The sequence below is a fragment of the Gorilla gorilla genome, chromosome 10 (genome assembly GCF_029281585.2).
Source record: "Gorilla gorilla gorilla isolate KB3781 chromosome 10, NHGRI_mGorGor1-v2.1_pri, whole genome shotgun sequence".
Taxonomy (NCBI): Eukaryota; Metazoa; Chordata; class Mammalia; order Primates; family Hominidae; genus Gorilla; species Gorilla gorilla.
The window spans coordinates 51,210,220-51,231,257 of record NC_073234.2 but is presented as its reverse complement, the minus strand read 5'-3'; the positions used below and the strand labels follow the sequence as shown (position 1 = coordinate 51,231,257).

Below are 21,038 nucleotides of genomic sequence, written 5' to 3'. Positions count from 1 at the left end.
TAGGAAAAATGAAAAAAGAAATCCCTCCTCCATAATCGCAGCTACTCCAGGGGTCAGCGGCGGTGCCCACCACTCAGTCCCCATCCCTCTCTCTCCCCTCCCGCCCTCGCCGCAAGCTGGCCCCGGCCTTGCCGGCCCTTCTTAGGGGCTTTATCATGCCTCCTGCAAGAATAGAGATCACACACGGGACGGAAACGTTAGACTCTCATCTCTTGTGCCCATTCCTTGGTCACGGGCCAAGCTGCCGCATCCTTGGCGGTCCAGGCATCGCGGTGCCCCTCGGGTCCCTACCTGGACTAGGCCCACAGCCAGGCTCTAGGGGGCGCACGATCCAACTCCAGAAGGCCGGCTGCGAAAACCTACCCAGCTACTGGAGACGTCACCGCACCGTAGGCTGACGATTGGCTGACTCTGATTTAGCATCCTAAAACTTCCGGTTCCAGAGCTTGGCTCGCCAAAGACCCTCCCTCGAGGAAGCAAAACCACAGCCCCCAGAATTCAGCGGGCCTCTCCGAGAGCACGGCGCGTCTGAGGATGCGTAGTAAGGATAACGGGCCCGGAAGCCGGAAGTTCAAAGCCGGCCTCCAGCCAGAGTGACTGCCTGCGCGGACTCCCGCCTTAGTGGGCGGAGTTGTGCCGCGTCTGATGCGCAGTTCCCTTTATAGCGAGGCAAGCCGAATCCTAGAGGCTAACCCGGCAGGTGGGAGGGAGAAAGTTGCTTTCTGCACCAATAGCTGAGGCGTTCAGGGTTGTCCAGGGACGCTACCCTCACGTGTCTGGTTCTGAGTGCTGCGTTCGGCTGTGCTGGGAAGTTGCGTAGACAGTGGCCTCGAGACCCTGCCTGCCTGAGGAGGCCTCGGTTGGACGCGAAGGAGCTGCAGCATCCAGGTACGCTGCCGGCTAGGGCCGAGCAGGGGCTGCCAGTCCCGCTGCCTGCGCGCCCACCTGGGTCAGTCTCCGCTTGCCGCGTCCTCCCATCCCCTAGTCTGCAGGCCTGGTGCCCTTGAATTCACCTGCGTCTGTTGCGTTGCGGACCGCGAGCTGCACTGCTTCCTGCCCAAGCCCAAGCTCCTCGCAGCAGTAGGTCAGCCTTGCTAGAGCTCAGCGCTAATCCTGTCAAACCTCGACTCCTGCCTGGCGTCTCGACCCTCCACGCTCCAACTCTAAATGCCTCTTCCTTGCTTTATAGACCTCTGCGTCCTGATAAGTGGCTCTCCGGGGCACCCTTCGTGCATATCGGCTATCCAGCTCCACCTCTTGATCGCTTTCACTTCCTGGAATGCTCTCACTGCTCCTCTTCTCCAGCCCACCCTTCTAAAAAGACAGTTCCACTCCCACCCCGAGTCCCACCCCTACACCTTTCTGCTAAGTTTTCTCAAGCCCCCACCCTGTCTTTGAGCTGTTGTCTCTGAACTCTCACAGTGCCTCTCCATGAGACCATAAGCTCCTGTATGACAGAAGCCATGTTCTTTTTAGCGGCCTCCGTAGCATGATGTACTTTATTTTATTTTATGTTATGTTATGTTATTTTATTTTATTTTGAGACAGGGTCTTGCTTTGTCGCTCAGGCTGCAGGTGTGCGCCACCACGCCCGGGTAATTTAAAAAAAAAGGTTTTTTTTTTTTTGTTGTTGTTTTATTTATTTATTTATTTATTTATTATTTATTTTTTATTGATCATTCTTAGGTGTTTCTTGCAGAGGGGGATTTGGCAGGGTCACAGGACAATAGTGGAGGGAAGGTCAGCAGATAAACAAGTGAACAAAGTTCTCTGGTTTTCCTAGGCAGAGGACCTTACGGCCTTCCGCAGTGTTTGTGTCCCTGGGTACTTGAGATTAGGGAGTGGTGATGACTCTTAACGAGCATGCTGCCTTTAAGCATCTGGTTAACAAAGCACATCTTGCACCGCCCTTAATCCATTCAACCCTGAGTGGATACAGCACATGTTTCAGAGAGCACAGGGTTGGGGGTAAGGTCACAGATCAACAGGATCCCAAGGCAGAAGAATTTTTCTTTGTACAGAACAAAATGAAGTCTCCCATGTCTACCTCTTTCTACACAGACACGGCAACCATCCGATTTCCCAATCTTTTCCCCACCTTTCTCCCCTTTCTATTCCACAAAACTGCCATTGTCTTCATGGCCCGTTCTCAATGAGCTGTTGGGTACACCTCCCAGACGGGGTGGTGGCCGAGCAGAGGGGCTCCTCCCTTCCCAGTAGGGGCGGCCGGGCAGAGGCGCCCCTCACCTCCCGGACGGGGTGGCTGGCCGGGCGGGGGGCTGACCCCCCCCACCTCCCTCCTGGACGGGTTGGCTGGCCGGGCTGGGGGCTGACCCCCCCACCTCCCTCCCGGACAGGGCGGCTGGCCGGGCGGGAGGGCTGACCCCCCCACCTCCCACCCAGACGGGGCGGCTGGCCGGGCGGGGGGCTGACCCCCCACCTCCCTCCCGGACGGGGCGGCTGGCCGGGCAGAGGGGCTCCTCACTTCCCAGTAGGGGTGGCCGGGCAGAGGCGCCCCTCACCTCCCGAACGGGGGCGGCTGGCCAGGCGGGGGGCTGACCCCCCACCTCCCTCCCGGACGGGGCGGCTGGCCGGGCAGAGGGGCTCCTCACTTCCCAGTAGGGGTGGCCGGGCAGAGGCGCCCCTCACCTCCCGGACGGGGCGGCTGGCCAGGCGGGGGGCTAACCCCCCCACCTCCCTCCCAGATGGGGCAGCTGGCCGGGCGGAGGGCTGACCCCCCCACCTCCCACCCAGACGGGGCGGCTGGCCGGGCGGGGGGCTGACCCCCCACCTCCCTCCCGGACGGGGCGGCTGGCTGGGCAGAGGGGCTCCTCACTTCCCAGTAGGGGTGGCCGGGCAGAGGCGCCCCTCACCTCCAGAATGGGGGCGGCTGGCCAGGCGGGGGGCTGACCCCCCCACCTCCCTCCCGGACGGGGCAGCTGGCCGGGCAGAGGGGCTCCTCACTTCCCAGTAGGGGCGGCCGGGCAGAGGCGCCCCTCACCTCCCGGACGGGGCGGCTGGCCAGGCGGGGGGCTAACCCCCCCACCTCCCTCCCAGATGGGGCAGCTGGCCGGGCGGGGGGCTGACACCCCCACCTCCCTCCCGGACGGGGCGGCTGGCCGGGTGGGGGGCTGACCCCGCCACCTCCCTCCCGGACGGGGCGGCTGGCCGGGCAGAGTGGCTCCTCACTTCCCAGTAGGGGCGGCCAGGCAGAGGCGCCCCTCACCTCCCGAACGGGGGCGGCTGGCCAGGCGGGGGGGTAACCCCCCCACCTCCCTCCCGGACGGGGCGGCTGGCCGGGCAGGGGGCTGACCCCCCCACCTCCCTCCCGGACGGAGCGGCTGGCCGGGCAGAGGGGCTCCTCACTTCCCAGTAGGGGTGGCCGGGCAGAGGCGCCCCTCACCTCCCGGACAGGGCGGCTGGCCAGGCGGGGGGCTGATCCCCCCACCTCCCTCCCGGACGGGGTGGCTGCCGGGCGGAGACGCTCCTCACTTCCCAGACGGGGTGGCTGCTGGGCGGAGGGGCTCCTCACTTCTCAGACGGGGCGGCTGCGGGGCGGAGGGGCTGCTCACTTCTCAGACGGGGCGGTTGCCAGGCAGAGGGTCTCCTCACTTCTCAGACGGGGCGGCCGGGCAGAGACGCTCCTCACATCTCAGACGATGGGCGGCCGGGCAGAGACGTTCCTCACTTCCTAGATGGGATGGCGGCCGGGAAGAGGCACTCCTCACTTTCCAGATGGGATGGCGGCCGGGCAGAGACGCTCCTCACTTTCCAGACTGGGCAGCCAGGCAGAGGGGCTCCTCACATCCCAGAAAATGGGCGGCCAGGCGGAGACGCTCCACGCTTCCCAGACGGGGGGTCGGCCGGGCAGAGGCTGCAATCTCGGCTCTTTGGGAGGCCAAGGCAGGCGGCTGGGAGGTGGTTGCAGCGAGCCGAGATCACGCCACTGCACTCCAGCATGGGCGCCATTGAGCACCGAGTTAATGAGACTCCGTCTGCAATCCCGGCACCTCGGGAGGCCGAGGCTGGCAGATCACTCGTGGTTAGGAGCTGGAGACCAGCCCGGCCGACACAGCGAAGCCCCGTCTCCACCAAAAAAATACGAAAACCAGTCAGGCGTGGCGGCGCGCGCCTGCAATCGCAGGCACTCCGCGGGCTGAGGCAGGAGAATCAGGCAGGGAGGTTGCAGTGAGCTGAGATGGCAGCAGTACCGTCCAGCTTCGGCTAGGCATCAGAGGGAGACCGTGGAAAGAGAGGGAGAGGGAGACCGTGGGGAGAGGGAGAGGGAGAGGGAGAGGGAGAGCTGTTGTTGTTTTTAAATAGAGAAAAGGTCTCCCTATGTTGCCCAACCTGGTCTCCAACTCCTGAGCTCAAGCCATCCTCCTGCCTCGGCCTCCCAAAGTGTTGGGATTACCGGCGTGAGCCACCGTACCCGGCCGATGTACTACTCTCTAAGTGCCAAATAAAAACTAGATAAAAGATGATGGATACCTTAAAAGCCCTGAATTGACCACTATGCAGTGTATGCATGTAACAAAATCGCACTTCTACCCATACGTTTACGCAAATTTTTTTTTTTTTTTTTTGAGACGGAGTCTTGCTTTGTCGCCCAGGCTGGAGTCCCGTGGCGGGATCTCGGCTCACTACAAGCTCCGCCTTCCGAGTTCATGCCATTCTCCTGCCTCAGCCTCCCAAGTAGCTGGGACTACAGGTGCCCGCCACCACGCCCGGCTAATTTTTTGTATTTTTAGTAGAGATGGGGTTTCACTGTGTTAGCCAGGATGGTCTCGATATCCTGGCCTCGTGATCCACCCGCCTCGGCCTCCCAAAGTGCTGGGATTACAGGCGTGAGCCACTGTACCCGGCCGTTATTTTATTTATTTATTTATTTGTTTATTTATTTTATTTATTTTTTTGAGATGGAGTCTCGCCCTGTCGCCCAGGCTGGAGTACAGTGGCGCGATCTCGGCTCACTGCAACCTCCGCCTCCCGGGTTCAAATGATTCTCCTGTCTCAGCCTCCTGAGTAGCTGGGATTACAGGCATGTGCCACCATGCCTGGCTAATTTTTGTATTTTTAGTCAAGACAGGGTTTTATCATATTGGCCAGGCTGGTCTCGAACTCCTGACCTCAGGTTATCTGCCCACTTCTGCCTCCCAAAGTACTGAGATTACAGGTGGCTCACGCCCAGCCTTTTTTTTTTCCTTTATTATCATTATTATTATTTTTAGAGACACAGTCTTGCTCTGCAAGTGCAGGGCCGTGATTACAGCTCACTGCAGCCCCAAACTCGTTGGCTCAGGCAAGCCTTCCACCCAAACCTCCCTAGTAGCTGGGACTGCAGGTGCATGTCACCACACCCAGCTATGGTTCTCAATTTTTATTCTAGCCTAACACACTGGAAAGATACAGTACACCTCCATCAGTGGCAGTGACTTGATACAGCAGTGGTTTTCAACCAGGAAGGGGGATGTAGTTAAATGAAAAAAAAAAACAGGTGTTTCTGGAATTTTTTTTTTTTTGAGGGGTGGAGTTTCACTCGTTGCCCAGGCTGGAGTGCAGTGGCGCGATCTGAGCTCACCACAACCTCCGCCTCCTGGATTCAAGCGATTCTCCTGCCTCAGCCTCCTGAGTAGCTGGGATTACAGGCATGTGCCACCCCACGCCTGGCTAATTTTTGTAATTTTAGTAGAGATGGGGTTTTTCCGTGTTGGTCAGGCTGGTCTCGAGCTCCCAACCTCAGGTGACCCGCCCTCCTCGGCTTCCCAAAGTGCTGGGACTACAGGAGTGAGCCACTGCGCCGGGCCTTGGAATTTCCTACCTGCCTTTTCTCCTTAATTGTTGCCTTCTTTGAACTGTTGCTCCCTTGGCCTCTCTCTTTCTGGTCTTATCCTCTCCTTTGGTTTTGCTTATTACCTCCATATGTATCTGAAACATAGCTTCCCTTCTAAGCTGTATCTATCTAAATTTGTATTTCCATCTGCCTGATAGACATCATCACATGAATGTTGTGTTGAGTATCTTAATTTTTTTTTTTTTTTTTTTTTGAGATGGAGTCTCACTCTGTCGCCAGGCTGGAGTACAGTGGCTGCAACTTCCGCCTCCTGGGTTCAAGCAATTCTCCTGCGTCAGCCTCCGGAGTACAGTTCCGACTACAGGCGGGCGCCACCATGCCCAGCTAATTTTTGTAGTTTTAGTAGAGATGGGGTTTCACCATGTTGGCCAGGATGGTCTCAATCTCTGGACCTTGTGATCTGCCCACCTTGACCTCCCAAAGTGCTGGGATTACAGGCGTGAGCCACCGTGCCCGGCCGGTTTTTTTTTTTTTTTTTAAATAGAGATGGGGTCTCGCTGTGTTGCCTAGGCGTAGTCTTGAACTCCTGGGCTCAAGCGATTCTCCTGCCTCAGCCTCCCAAAGTGCTGGGATTACCAGTGTGAGCCACCATGCCTGGCTGAGCATCTTAATTTTTTTTTTTTTTGAGACGGAGTCTGGCTTTGTCGCCCAGGATGGAGTGCAGTGGTGCGATCTCTGCTCACTGCGAGCTCCGCCTCCCGGGTTCATGCCATTCTCCTGCCTCAGCCTCCTGAGTAGCTGGGACTACAGGCACCCGCCACCATGCCCGGCTAATTTTTTTGTATTTTTACTAGAGACGGGGTTTCACCGTGTTAGCCAGGATGGTCTCGATCTCCTGACCTCGTGATCCGCCCGCCTTGGCCTCCCAAAGTGCTGGGATTACAGGCTTGAGCCACCGCGCCCGGCCAAGCATCTTAATTTTAACGTGTTCAGGCCCAGCTCATGATCCTCCTTTTTTTTTTTTTTTTTTTTTTTGAGACAGGGTCTCCCTGTCACCCAGGCTGCAGTGTAATGGCATGATCTCGGCCCACTGCACCTCTACCTCCTGGGCTCAAGCGATCCTCCAACCTCAGCCTCCTGAGTAGCTGGGACTACAGGTGCATGCCACTACGCCCCACTAATTTTTGTATTTTTTGTAGAGACAGGGTTTCACCATGTTGCCCAGGCTGGTCTCAAACTCGTGGGCTCAACGATCCGTCTGCCTTTGCCTCCCAAAGTGCTGGCATTACAGGTGTGAGCCACTGCACTGGCCACATGATCTTCTTGATGGACACTGTCACCACCCTGTATATACAGTGATACATACCTCTTCTCTTGTTTCTTATTTCTGTTAACAGTATCCCAGTCTACAAAGTTTCCTAACTTGGAGGTATTAATATTTTCAGCTTTGCCCTAATTCGCTCCATTGATAAATCCTTTTCTACTTCCAGAGTATCTTCTGCATCTGTTCTTTCCATTTCTACTGCTACCACTGCTTTAGCTCAGAATCTGAAGAGTTGTTTTTTTTTTTTTTTTTTTTGGAGACAGAGTCTTGCTCTGTCCCCCATGCTGGAGTGCCGTGGCGCTCTCTTGGCTCACTGCATCACTGCAACCTCTGCCTCCCAGGTTCAAGTGATTCTCTTGCCTCAGCCTCCTGAGTAGCTGGGGCTACAAGCATCCGCCACCATGCCCGGCTAATTTTTGTATTTTTAGTAGAGAGGGTTTTGCCATGTTGGCCAGGCTGGTCTCGAACTCCTGACCTCAGGTGATCTGCCCGCCTCAGCCTCCCAAACTGTTGGGATTATAGGCGTGAGCCACTGCGCCCGGCCTGAAGAGTTTTTGCTAATTGGATATTAGGGAAAACCACAGGATGGATTAAGACAAGAGAGGGAAGGTAAGGTTCTAGACAGCAGGATTATGTCTGTTAGTTGGTTTTATGTCACTTTTCTAGCCAAGCTGTACCATCCTGTTTTTGTTGGTTGGTGAATGCTTCCAGCTCTTTTCCTCCAGCCCTTGGAAGAGGTGGTCCTATAATTGTTAAGCATCTAGCTAGGGTGATGAGTAGGAATAGGAATAAGTGACGGGGAAGTTGAAGGCTGCAGGGCTCTTTGCAGGGGGCTTAGCGTTCAGCTCCATGGGTGTGTGTTTTGTTCACTATCGCATGCACAGCTTGGGGCCATTTCAAACCTCAGATTTCAAACCTGAACACAATCCTTTCTCATCTTGAACTTGTGTCACTTAGTATTCTTCCTCTGACCTTACTTAATATCACTTTCCATAGTGGGATTATATTTCAAAGAAGCTGTGTCTCAGCTCAGCTTGGGGTCCACACTCAAGACCTGCCTCAAAGGCAATGTTCAGCCCTTAGGGTTTACTCTGAGAAGTATTTACATGTCTGTACCCATGTCTGACCCCTCTAAACCAGCGAATCCTGAGCTTTACTTTCAATTTTTTTTTTATTTTTTGAGACAGGGTCTCACTCTGTCACCCAGGCTGTAGTGCAGTGGTACGATCTCAGCTCACTGTAGCCTCAACCTCCTGGGCTCAAGCAATCCTCCCACCTCAGCCTCCTGAGTAGCTGGGACTACAGCCATATGCCACCATGCGTGGCTAATTTAAAAAAAAATTTTTTTTGTGGGGACGGGGTCTCACTATGTTGCCCAGGCTGGTCTCAAACTCCTGGCCTCAAGTGATCCTCCAGACTCGGCCTCCCAAAGCATGGGATTACAAGTGTGAGCCACCATGCCCTGCCTAGGTTCTTGACTTTGTTGTTTGTGTGTATGCTTTGGTGTGTGTGTGTGCGTGGCCGTGGTAAGGGGCGGGATTTTAAGTGTCTCTGCCTACAGTGCTGAGAGCCATTAAGTGGAGAGCAAGCTGCCAAAAACTAAAAATAGGGCCCTCTTAGGCCTCACTGGCAGGCTGATTGGGCCCAGTTCTCTCGAGGCTCCTCAGGACTGGGTCCAAAGGTCCTTGAGACATTCCCCTCTTGGCTTCCACCCTGGCACTCTTTTTCTGTCTCTCTTTTTTTTTTTTTTTTTGAGACGGTGTCTCACTCTGTTGCCCAGGCTGGAGTGCAATGATGCGATCTCGGCTCAACTGCAACCTCTGCCTCCGGGATTTAAGCAATTCTCCTGTCTCAGCCTCCGAGTAGCAGGGACGCAGGCATGCACCACCACGCTGGGCTAATTTTTTTTTTTTTTTTTTTTTTTTGAGATGGAGTCTTGCTCTGTCACCAGGCTGGAGTGCAGTGGCACGATCTCAGCTCACTGCAGCCTCCGCCTCCGGGTTCAAGTGATTCTCCTGCCTCAGCCTCCTGAGTAGCTGGGACTACAGGCACGCATTGCCACGCCCAGCTAATTTTTTGTATTTTTAGTAGAGACAGGGTTTCACCATGTTGGCCAGGATGGTCTCGATCTCTTGACCTCGTGATCCACCTGCCTCAGCCTCCCAGAGTGCTGGGATTACAGGCGTGAGCCACCATACCTGGCACCCCCCCTTTTTTTTTTTTGAGATGGAGTCTCACTGCGTCATCCAGGCTGGAATGCACTGGCGCAATCTCACCTCGCTGCAACCTCCGCCTCCCAGGTTCAAGCAGTTCTCCTGCCTTAGCCTCTCGAGTAGCTGGGATTACAGGCATGTGCCGCCACGCCCAGCTACTTTTTGTATTTTTAGTAGAGACAGGGTTTCACCATGTTTGCCAGGCTGGTCTCGAACTCCTGACCTCAGGTGATCCACCCTCCTCGGCCTTCCAAAGTGCTGAGATTACAGGCGTGAGCCACTGCGTCCGGTCCCACCTTGGCATTCTGAACACAGTCTTGCCTTTCACTGCAGTTTCTGTCAGTCTTCGTGCAGCTTGCACATACCCCTACCCCGTCCTTGATGGACATCATGCTCTGGTTGTTGTTTCTTTAAAAATAAATATGTATTTTTGGCCAGGCACGGTGGCTCACGCCGTAATCCCAGCACTTTGGGAGGCCAAGGCGGGTGGATCACAAGGTGAGGAGATCAAAACCATCCTGGCTAACACGGTGAAACCCCATCTCTACTAAAAATACAAAAAATTAGCTGGGTGTGGTGGCGGGCGCCTGTAGTCCCAGCTACTTGGGAGGCTGAGGCAGGAGAATGGCATGAACCTGGGAGGTGGAGGTTGCAGTGAGCTGAGATCGCACCACTGCACTCCAGCCTGGGGGACAGAGTGAGACTCCATCTCAAAAAATATATCTATATATCTATATATGTATTTTTTATTTTATTGGGGTAGTCTTCCTGACTTTTAAGAAACCTATCTCACTAATTTCAGTCAGTCTTAATTTCAATTCCCTCAACAGAGTAGCACCTAGGAACACATTCATAGTCCCAAATTGAGGGACATTTTGTTCCAGATGAGGGATTCTCTACTAAACTTTCTCTTGTTTCCTAGCTTGGAATATCCAGGGAACAGTTAAATTAGAAGTAATTTATCTCATGCAAATATGAGTTAACAATTTGCTGGGGACCCAGTAAGTTTCTTTTTAGCCTGTGGGATAGGTTTTTAATGTTGGGTTTAGAACGTAGAATTAATACTGTAGAAGGTTAAGTATAATTGAAATAACATAAAAGTACTTTTGACACTATTTCAGTTATATTATGGCTTAAACAAGCTTTAGTGTTGACTTGGAAACCTAACCACCATGAATAAGATCGTTTTTATGGGGAAACAAATTGGATATTGCCTGAAAGGTTCCCATTTGGTCTTCCTAGAGAGAATAATTCACTGCAAATGTTTCATTTCTGCTACCTCCATTAGTTCCCTCCTAGCTAGAAAAACTGATGCTTGCTTAATGTTACCAGTTAGAGCAGCCCTGGCTGGTGCAGTGGCTCATGCCTGTACACAATCCCAGCACTTTGGGAGGCCAAGGTGGGAGGATCACTTGAGCCCAGGAGTTCAAGAGCAGCCCTGGCAACATACATAGCAAGACCCTGTCTCTACAAAAATAGAAAAACTGGGCGGTGTGGTGGTACACATCTGTAGCTTCAGCTACTTGGGAGGCTGAGGTGGGAGGGTGGACTTCAGCCCAGGAGGTTGAAGCTGCAATGAGTCATACTCACACCACTGCACTCCAGCCTGGGCAACAGAGTGAGAACCTGTCTCAAAACAAAACAAACCCCAGCAGTCCAGGCCGGTCCATGCTAGTCACTTCTGTCCACAGGCATGGAAGGCCAAATGTTGGCTTTCATGACATTCAGAGACACCTGGTTCCAGGCTTGTTTCTGTATCTTGTAGGCAGATTTTATTTGCCCTTTTGAATCATAGAGTTCCTAAATGATATCTTCCAGTATCCCTATGAGACTTTACCTAGATATAGAGGCCATTCAGTATAGAGTGCAGACAGACCAAGCAGGATGCAGAAGTTATGGAATGGCGTTAAACAGGGAGATGGGCTGGGCAGATGGGGCCTTATCCTCAGGTCTAAATTCAATCTGTCTTTGTAGGGGACAAGATGCCAACTGGCAAGCAGCTAGCTGACATTGGCTATAAGACCTTCTCTACCTCCATGATGCTTCTCACTGTGTATGGGGGGTACCTCTGCAGTGTCCGAGTCTACCACTATTTCCAGTGGCGCAGGGCCCAGCGCCAGGCCGCAGAAGAACAGAAGACCTCAGGAATCATGTAGAACTGGGGGGCTTTTTCTCCTGAGCAGAGAGGCCCAAGGCATGCTGTGGAGAGACTTCACCTGCCACCATTTCCAGGTCAACAGGACTAGAGCGTTGATGGTTTTCAAACCCTGTTGGAAGAAAGTGCCGATGGTTTCTCTGGTTCTGCCAGTCTATGCCAGTTTGACAGTTTATGGAGGCTTTTGAATCGTAATAGCAATGTGAGGGTGAGGTACACCTACAGACATTAAATAATTTGCTGTGTCTGTGTCTTGGTGTTTTTTGTTTACCCAAATAGCATATGGACCACAAAAGGGGAGCCTTGACTACCAGTTTTCTGGGTATAGACTGGATTACCATATCTTGAGCTGTTAGCACCCATGAAGTGGGTGATATACAGCTCCAGGAGTAGTATCTGCCCTCATGATCTTAGAGGAAAGGTTGTCCCAGGATTTATATAAATCCCCTGAAAGAATTCTGTAAGGAGCTTTTCTCTGGGTAGAGCCCATTCCTGAGCTGATTACTGGATCTAGGTATCTGGTTACTCTGGCCAGCATGGCCACATGTGCAGCTCTGCATCAAGGAGGGTAGAGGCCCTTGTTTGACAGCCGTAATCAAACTGCATGCAGCAGAGGAGGATAGTTCCCAAGAGGAAGGGCTGTTGGGCAGCGTGTGGTAAAGCAGTTCACCTCCTTAAGCTCAGTGGGTGTAGTAGAGCATAAGGATAGATTCACTGTGCTACTGCACAGGAAACCTACCTGGAGGTTTTATTGCAGAGATGTGAAGAGGATTTGAAAGAAAACAAAGTGCTTTCAAGACCTCATTAGGAAGTGAGAGATCCTTGCCACCATTCCATTTTGAGCTTTGAGGCTCAGCTGGTTCACCTCATTCTTGGTGATTGCCCAGAATATCAGCCTCTCTGGACGCCTGTCCTCTCCCATACACTTATGTGCAGACTGCGCTGACCTTTGCCCCTGCTCATAAACCTCTTCCATGATTTTAAAACACCAACTTTCGGCTGGGCACAGTGGCTCACACCTATAATCCCAGCACTTTGGGAGGCTCAAGCAGGAGGATCCCATGAGCCCAGGAGTTTGAGACCAGCCTGGGCAACATGGTTGAAACCCTGTCTCTACAAAAAAATTTGAAAAGTTATCCAGGCATGGTGGTGCCTACCTGTAGTCCGGCTAGAGGATCACTTGAGCCCAGGAGGCTGAGGCTGCAGTGAGCTCTGATTGTGCCACTGCAGTCTAGCCTGGGTGACAGAGACCCTGCCAGCCAAAATCCATCCATCCATATATACATACCAACTTTCCTATATCCTCAACCCCTGTACTCCCATCTTTGTGTCAGCCTAGGCATTTCTGCCTGCTCTGCTTTCCCACAGTAGGGTCATAATTCTCCCAGATCCTCAGTGCCACTTTCGAATATTACTTTCTCTACCCAAGCATCAGATTAGTCCTTTTTGACAAACTTTCTTATATTCTCATTTCTACTGTTCTAGACCTTGGAGACTTCAGGTCTCTTGATTCCATTTTTCCCCAATCTGTCAGCCCCCTTTGCCTGCACTGCTTCCTTGTCCAGCATATGCCCATAGATGATCCCCTGAACAACTCACCAGCACCTGCAGTCTCTGCCTTCATCTGTCTTGTTACCGAGCCTGGACCTTGCTCCTTTAATTACCCTTTCTAACTCACCCTCTTCTTTCGAGTATGTAAACTTGCTTAAGGCCCTCTATCCCACACCAAAACAGCTATTCAAGGTTTGTTTGTTGTTGTTGTTGTTTTTTGTTTGTTTAGATGGAGTCTCGCTCTTTCGCCTAGGTTGGAGTGCAGTGGTGTGATCTCGGCTCACTGCAGCCTCCACCTCCCAGGTTCAAGCAATCCTCCCACTTCAGCCTCATGAGTAGCTGGGACTACAGGCGCATGCCACTGTGCCTGGCTAATTTTTGTATTTTTAGTAGTGACAGGGTTTCACCATGTTGTCCAGGCTGGTCTTGAACTCCTGACTTCAAGTGGTTCTCCTGCTTCGGCCTCCCAAAATGATGGGATTACAGGCGTGAGCCACTGTACCTGGTCCCTGGGGTAGTCTTGTACAACAAATTGTCCTAAGTCCTGCATAACTATCAGATGTGCTAGATATTTGGTAGGTGAAAAAAGTTTATATAATAATTAGCTGAGCATATAACCTAACTCCCTTTTACATAAAAACAAAGTATTTTTTGTACAGTTCTGCAGGCATGCAACTAAATGGAGGCAAGACTGTACAGTAGTTTGTTCACCATTTCAGAAAATCGTGCCATTAATGGCTGAGCTGGCTCCTGGTGTTTGAGTCTCTGATACAACAGAATATATATCAGTCTGCACAGGATAGTAGAGTGTTTTAAGGCCAGGCACAGTGGCTTACGCCTGTAATCCCAACACTTTGGAAGGATGAGGTGGAGGATTGCCTGAGCCTAGGAGTTAGAGGTTACTGTGAGCCATGATTGCACGACTGCACTCCAGCCTGGCAACAGAGTGAGACCCTGTCTTTTTTTTTTTTTTTGAGACAGTCTTCCTCTGTTACCTAGGTTGCAGTGCAGTGGCGCGGTCTCGGCTCACTGCACCCTTCTGCCTCCCGGGTTCAAGCGGTTCTCCTGCCTCAGCCTCCCAAGTAGCTGGGACTATGTGTGTGCGCCACCACACCTGGCTAATTTTTGTATTTTTAGTAGAGATGGGGTTTTGCCATGTTGGCCAGGCTGGTTAACTCGAACTCCTGGCCTCAAGTGATTCACCCGCCTTGGCTTCCCAAAGTGCTGGGATTATAGATGTGAGCCACGGCACCTGGCCAAGACCCTGTCTCAATTAAAAAAAAAAAAAAAAAGGTAGAGGGTGTGTTGTAAATATAGAAAGTAGCCCAAAGGCTGGGTACCATGGCACATGACTGTAATCCCAGCTACTTGAGAGTCTGAGATGGGATAATCACTTGATCCCACCCAGGAGTGTGAATCAGGCCTGGGCATCATAATGAGACTATTTAGTCTCCAAAAAAGAAAAACAAAAACCCAAAAAACTCAAAAGGTATTGGGCTGTATAGATGAGAACCACTGGCTACAGGGTCAAGGTCAGTGCAGTGTCTTGGTTTGGGTGGCTAAAGCAAATTACCATAGATGGTAATAGCAATTTATTTCTCATAGTTCTAGAGGCTGGGAAATCCAGGATCAAGTTGCCAGCAGATCCAGTGCATCATGAGGACACACCTCCTGGTTTGCAGATGGTTGTCTTGCTGTGTCCTCACATGGCAGAAAGAGGAAGCAAGCTCTCCTTGTTTGTTTTATAAGGGCACTAATCCCATCACGAGAGGTCCATCCTCAGAACCTAATGACCCCCTAAAGAGCCCACCTAATGCTGTCCCACTGGGGGTTAGGGTTTTGACGTTGGAATTTTGAGGAGGACACAAACATGCAGTCCATAACACATTCCCTCTCATGGTATGCAAGACCTCTTTTTTTTTTTTTTTGAGGTAGGGTCTCCTCTCCGTTGCCCAGGCGGGAGGGCAGTGGCATGATCATAGCTCACTGCAGCCTCAACCTCCTGGGCTCAAGTGATCCTGCCGCCTCACCCTCCTGAGTAGCTGGGCTACAGGCACATACCACCACACCTGGCTACTTTTATTATTTTTGTAGAGATGGAGTCTCACTGTTGCCCAGGCTGGTCTCAAACTCTTTGCCTCAAGCAATCCTCCCACCTTGGCCTCTTAAAATGCTGGGATTACAGGCATGAGCCACCACACCTGGCTATGATGGTTAATTTTATATGTCAACCTGACTGGGTCATAGGGTACCCACATATTTGGTCTTACTCTGGGTGTATCTATCAGGATATTTCTGGGCCTCATTCAATCCATTGAAGGCCTGTACAGAACAGGAAGTCTGATTAAGAGGGAATCTCTGTCTTTGAGGTGGAAGATCAGTCTTCTGCCTTGTGACGTGGACTCAGACTGGAACTCATACCGTCAGCTCTCTTGGTTTTCAGGCCTTTGGAATTGGCCTGGAACTATACCATTGGCTCTTCTGGGTCCTCAGCTTATCACCTGCAGATCTTGGGACTTCTCAGCCTCCAGAACCATAGAAGCCAATTCCATATAGTAAAGCTCTGTCTCTCATCTATATATCTTATCGGTTCTGTTTCTCTGGAGAACAGACTAATGCATCCATATTGACAGGAAAATAGTTCATTCATTGTAATTGCTGTATAATATGCCACTGAATGAGCATATCAATTTGTTCCATTACCCTAGTGAAGCGTTATTGGGTTGTTCCCACTTTTCCCCTCTTATAAATCAATAGCAATGCAGTGAGTATTTCGTATGTTTACTTGGGCCTATGTGTTAGTTTCTCCAAAGGAGGAAATATCACTGGTATTTAGCTTTACCAGTTGTTAAGTTGCTTTTCCGAAGTGGTTATGTGAATTTCACTCTCACCAGCATTTCCCTATTCTGTTGGTGTTGAGTGGTTCTATTAATTTTAATTTACATATCATTGATATCTGATAAGGTTGAGGACTTTTTTTTATTGATTTATTGGCCATTAGTATGTTTACCCTCTGGGATTTTCCTATTTATATCCTTCCCTCACCCCCACTTTTTTTTTGGAGATGGAGTCTTGCTCTGTCGCCCATGCTGTGGTGCAGTGGTGCGATCTCGGCTCACTGCAACCTCTACCTCCCGGGTTCAAGCAATTCTCTCTCAGCCTCCCGAGTAGCTGGGACTACAGGCACATGCCACCATGCCAGGCTAATTTTTGTATTTTTAGTAGAGACAGGGTTTCACCATGTTGGTCAGGCTGGTCTCGAACTCCTGACCTGAGGTGATCCACCCACCTCAGCTTCCCAAAGTGCTGGGATTACAGGCATGAGCCACTGTGCCTGGCCCCACTTCTCTTTCTATTGAGTTGTCTTCTTTGAAAAAACAGTTTGTAGGCAGTACTTTATATATTCTGGATAATAGTATTTTATTAGTTACATGGGTTGCAGGTTTGACTGAAATCATCTTTTGGAGTTTTTATAGGGTGAGGGTGGCTGTAGAGTTCCATGTTGCCTGCATCATATGTCTCTCCAGAGCAAACCTGTGGACAGTGGATCTGAGACCACTTTTTAGAACCTTCTTGGCTGGGGATTTGGTGGGATTGGTGGTTTTCCAGACCATACAGGAAGAGCACTCATTATTCACATGAGAAAGGTTCTAAAATTGACATAAGGGGCAGGCCCAGGATTCAGAATTTTCAACAATCTCCTGATCTCACAAGCCTAGGCATTCAGACTTCCTTGCTTCTTCCTTTCACCACCTGGGTGGGGTTTTTTAATGGTTTCCCCTCTTTCACTAAGGCTGTTGCTCTTTCAGGGTCCCAGCTTTAACTGGGGGTTTCAGTTTCCTGCCTGGAGCCAGTCTTGTCTTTAGTTGTCAGTATTAAAACAAGTCCTTAAGGTACGTTTCCCTTATCCCCTCAGTAATTGCATCGGCTATTTTCCTGTCTGCTCCAGTTTTCAGTTCCTTTGTCTTTAGTCTTTCTTGGAAGCTCTGCTATGCATTTTTAAAAAACAGCTTAGAAAATACTTCATCTACCATTTCTAGATGTTTGTCTCAGTTTATTTTAGTCTGCATTAAGCTAGAACTGATACCTTTCATATACTCTCATGTCTCTTCTAAACATAATATCCTTCCCTTCCATTGCTTTTTTGCCTGGCAAAACTCCACCTAACTCTAATGGCCCAGCTTTACTCTCAAGTTTTCCTCCACCTTGCCAAGAATAATTTAGAATAGTTCTTATCACATTGCATTTTATTTCCCCCTTACTGGAGTATGAGCACTTTGAGGATAGAAACCAGATCTTGTCCATCTTTGTGTCTATAGCTCCTGCTGTAGTGCCTATCATAAAGTAGGTACTTAATGACTATGTTACTGAACTGAAAATATTTTCCTGCATGAATACTGGATTTTTTTTTTTTTTTTTTTTTTGGAATGGAGTCTCGCTCTTGCTCTGTTGCCCAGGCTGGAGTGCAATGGCGTGATCTCAGCTTACTGCAACCTCCGTCTCCCAGCTCCAAGCAATTCTCCTGCCTCAGCCTCTTGAGTAGCTGGGATTACAGGCGCGCACCACCACACCCAGCTAATTTTTGTATTTTTAGTAGAAACGGGGTTTCATCATATTGGTTAGTCTGGTCTCGAACTCCTGACCTCATGACCTACCTGCCTTAGCCTCCCAAAGTGCTGGGATTACAGGCATGAGCCACTGCGCCCGGCTTTTTTTTTTTTTTTTTTTTTTTGAGACGGTCTCACTCTGTCACTCAGGCTGGAGTTCAGTGGTGTGATCTTGGCTCACTGCAACCTCCATCTCCTGGGTTCAAGCGATTCTCCTGCCTCATCCTCCCTGGTAGCTGGGATTTCAGGTGGCAACCACCGCGCCTGGCTAATTTTTGTATTTTTAGTAGAGATGGGGTTTTGCCATGTTGGCCAAGCTGGTCTCGAACTCTAGACCTCAGGTGATCTGCCTGCCTCTGCCTCCCAAAGTGCTGAGATTACAGGTGTGAGCCACTGTGCCTGGCCATGAATACTGGATTTAAAGTCTGAAGAACTTCATTTATCACCCACCAACTAAACTTACGTAATTATTTTTAGGATTAGGATGGACAATCTGGTTTTTTGTTTTTGTTTTGTTTGAGACAAACAAAACAGTGTGTCCACTCTGTCATACAGGCTGGAGTACAGTGGCGTAATCACGGCTCACTGCAGTCTTGACCTCCAGGCTCAAAAGATCCTCCCACTTCAGCCTCCTGAGTAGCTGGACCATAGGTGCATGACACCACTTGTGGCTAATTAAAAAAATTATTTGTAGAGATGGGGTCTCCCTTTGTTGCTCAGGCTGGTCTTGAATTCCTGGCCTCAAGCAGTCCTCCTCCCTCAGCCTCCCAAAGTGCTGGGATTACAGGTGGTAAGCCACCACACCTGGCCTTTTTAAACAACTTCTGAGACTAGGTTTCCTCATTGTGGCATATTGAATCTTTCATAGATGGCTGCAGCAATGTCTCCCATTCCACTGGTCTTCAGTGACCTTGCCACTTCTTCATCAAGAGGTAGAGTCTCTTACCACCCTGCCTTGCATCTGGGCAGTCCCTGTGATTACTTTGATCAGTAGCATACAGTGGAAGTGATGGGTGCCACTACTAGACAACACTGTTTTTTTGAGACAGGATCTCATTCTGTCGCCCAGGCTGCAGTGCAGTGGTGCAGTCATTGCTCACTGTAACTTCAAACTCCTGAGCTCAAGTCATCCTCCCACCTGATTCTCCAGAGTAGCTGGGACTACAGGTGTACACCATAACACTTGGCTAATTTTTTAATTTTTTGTAGAGATGGGGTCTCACCTTGTGCCCACACTGGTCCCAAACTCTTGGCCTCAAGCAATCCTTCTGCCTTGGCCTCCTCAAGTGTTGGGATTACAGGCGGGAGCCACCATGCCCAGCCTAGACAACACTCTTAAGTGTCCTAGCAGCTTCTGCTTCCTGCCTCTTGGAACCTAGCCACCTGTGCAAAGCCCAAGATAATGGAGAGGCATGTACAGGCACTTCAGTTGACAGCCCTGACTGAGCTCCTAGGGAAAAATCCAGCATCGACTGATAGCCAGGCAAAACTAGGTAAGTAAATCATCTTGGACGTCCATTGCAGCTGCATCTTCATTCAAATAAATAACTCCATTCCCAGCTGCAATCTGACTGCAACCACATGAGATACCGCCAACTGAGCTCAACCAAACAACCACATCATGAGCAATAATAATATTCTGTTAAACCACTATGTTTTAGGGTGGTTTGTTACATATTAATAGATAATCACAACACTCATTTATGGAATGGGGATAATCCTACTTCTACAGCAGTGTTTTTTTTTTTTTTTTAACATACTTGGCTCAGCCAGTGTTTTTTCTTTCTTTTTCTTTTCTTTTTTTCTTTTTTCTTTTTTTTAACAGAAGTGTTTCGAACCTTTTAGTTATTGTTGTATGTGAAATCACTTTTGCCAGGCGTGGTGGCTCACACCTATAATCCCAAAATTTTGGGAGGTCAGCATGGGTGGATCACTTGAGGTTAGGAGTTCAAGACCAGCCTGACCAACATGGGAAAACCCCATCTCTACTAAAAACATAAAAATTAGCCAGGTATGGTGGCACGCACCTGTGGTCCCAGCTAGTCAGGAGGCTGAGGCAGGAAAATCACTTGAACATGAACCGAGATTGTGCCACTGTACTCCAGCCTGGCGACAGAGCAAGACTCTGTCTCAAAAAAAAAAAAAAAAAAAAAAAAAAATCACTTTCTAAGCAGTAAAGCACTATACAAACATAAGTCGTTTTTCAGTTAATAATAAAGCTACTTGGGAGGCAGGAGGATCGTTTGAGCCCAGGAGATCGAGGCTGCAGTGAGCTATGATCAAGCCACTGCATTCCAGCCTGGGTGACAGAGTGAGACCCTATCTCTAATAAAAGAATAATAATAAAGTTAAAACCCTTTTATAGCCAATAGATGAGAGGTAACGCCTTATTTCTTTTAAAAATACTCCTGGTTCTCTGGTATAGATGATGTTAGTCTGTATCTAACCTACTCCACTAATTTGGGTCCCTCCAGGCCATCTACAAAACTGGTTTTATGACAGTCTTGCAGCACCAATAACGGTTATCTTCTAGCTCTGTATTCAAACTCTCTAGAACCCTACCTGTCACCCCCACCCCAACCATATGCACACAGTTCCTTCTCAGAACAAGATTCTGTTCCGATAGTTGGCCCTCATCTTAATTCATTTATCCAGTGCAAACTAATATAATCAGTCTGTGCCTTTGGCTGAATGTTTCTGCAACATCTAATCTTCCTCATGAAATCTTGGGAAGTGCTGGTAGACACTGCAGAGTGGTTAATTAGATTATGGTATAGATAGTACAGTGGTTAGGAATAGAGAGGGATAGTAAATAAGATAGGAATAGTAAGGGTTTGACTCCTTACTAGCTGCTTGACCTTAGCAAGTTAACCTCTTTTTGCCTCCTATTGTTATATGTGTTTAATACAGTGCCTAGCATGTAATGAGTCATGTGTTAGTTATTATTTTTATTATTGTTTTATCCAATTGCATCTTTTGTCAGATTAGCTACACCAACCAATCCAGTTTGTATTAACAAGGCAATTGTTCAAATTTCAGAAGGCAAAATACATTTCTCATCTGACTGACTTTCAAAAGCATATTCATTCATATTTCACAACAATTAGTCTATTCAATATAGCAAGTTGAGGAACTAAAAGTATGACCTAATTTTTTTTTTTTTTTTTTTTTTTAGACAGAGTCTCGGTCTGTCGCCCAGGCTGGAGTGCAGTGGCACGATCTTGGCTCGCTGCAACCTCTGCCTCCCAGGTTCAAGTGATTCTTCTTTTTCTTAAAAAACATAAAGCTCTAAAATGTAAGCACCCTGGCTGACTCTTCCTACCATGCACAGAAAGGAAAAATTTGGTGTCCAGGGCCTTCTGAATCAGACCTGGAAAAGCTCTTAATTAGCTTA

At 49.8% G+C, this 21,038-nt stretch overlaps 1 protein-coding gene across 5 annotated transcripts; it reads left to right on the top strand.

Annotated features, from left to right (window-relative positions):
- The first annotated feature begins 608 nt into the window (after nucleotides 1-608).
- Nucleotides 609-21,009, top strand: COX14 (cytochrome c oxidase assembly factor COX14). Of its 5 annotated transcripts, none has more exons than XR_010129335.1 (3): nucleotides 609-888; nucleotides 11,306-16,930; nucleotides 20,820-21,009. XR_010129335.1 is itself a non-coding variant. In XM_055357260.2 (3 exons), exon 3 carries the CDS (start codon nucleotides 11,314-11,316, stop codon nucleotides 11,485-11,487), a length of 174 nt encoding a protein of 57 aa, XP_055213235.1. In that variant the 5' UTR covers nucleotides 716-888; nucleotides 7,285-7,727; nucleotides 11,306-11,313; the 3' UTR covers nucleotides 11,488-11,733. The 5 variants fall into 5 exon arrangements, 4 of the variants coding, with proteins under 4 accessions (XP_055213235.1, XP_063550083.1, XP_063550082.1 ...); XM_055357260.2 differs by lacking the exon at nucleotides 20,820-21,009 and adding an exon at nucleotides 7,285-7,727 and having other exon boundaries at nucleotides 716-888; nucleotides 11,306-11,733; XM_063694013.1 differs by lacking the exon at nucleotides 20,820-21,009 and adding an exon at nucleotides 1,549-1,595 and having other exon boundaries at nucleotides 716-888; nucleotides 11,306-11,733.
- The last annotated feature ends 29 nt before the right edge of the window (nucleotides 21,010-21,038 follow it).

What these genes read in the sequence shown, in the direction of transcription:
- COX14 (XM_055357260.2), top strand. Translation starts at nt 11,314, where the DNA reads ATGCCAACTGGCAAGCAGCTAGCTGACATTGGCTATAAGACCTTCTCT.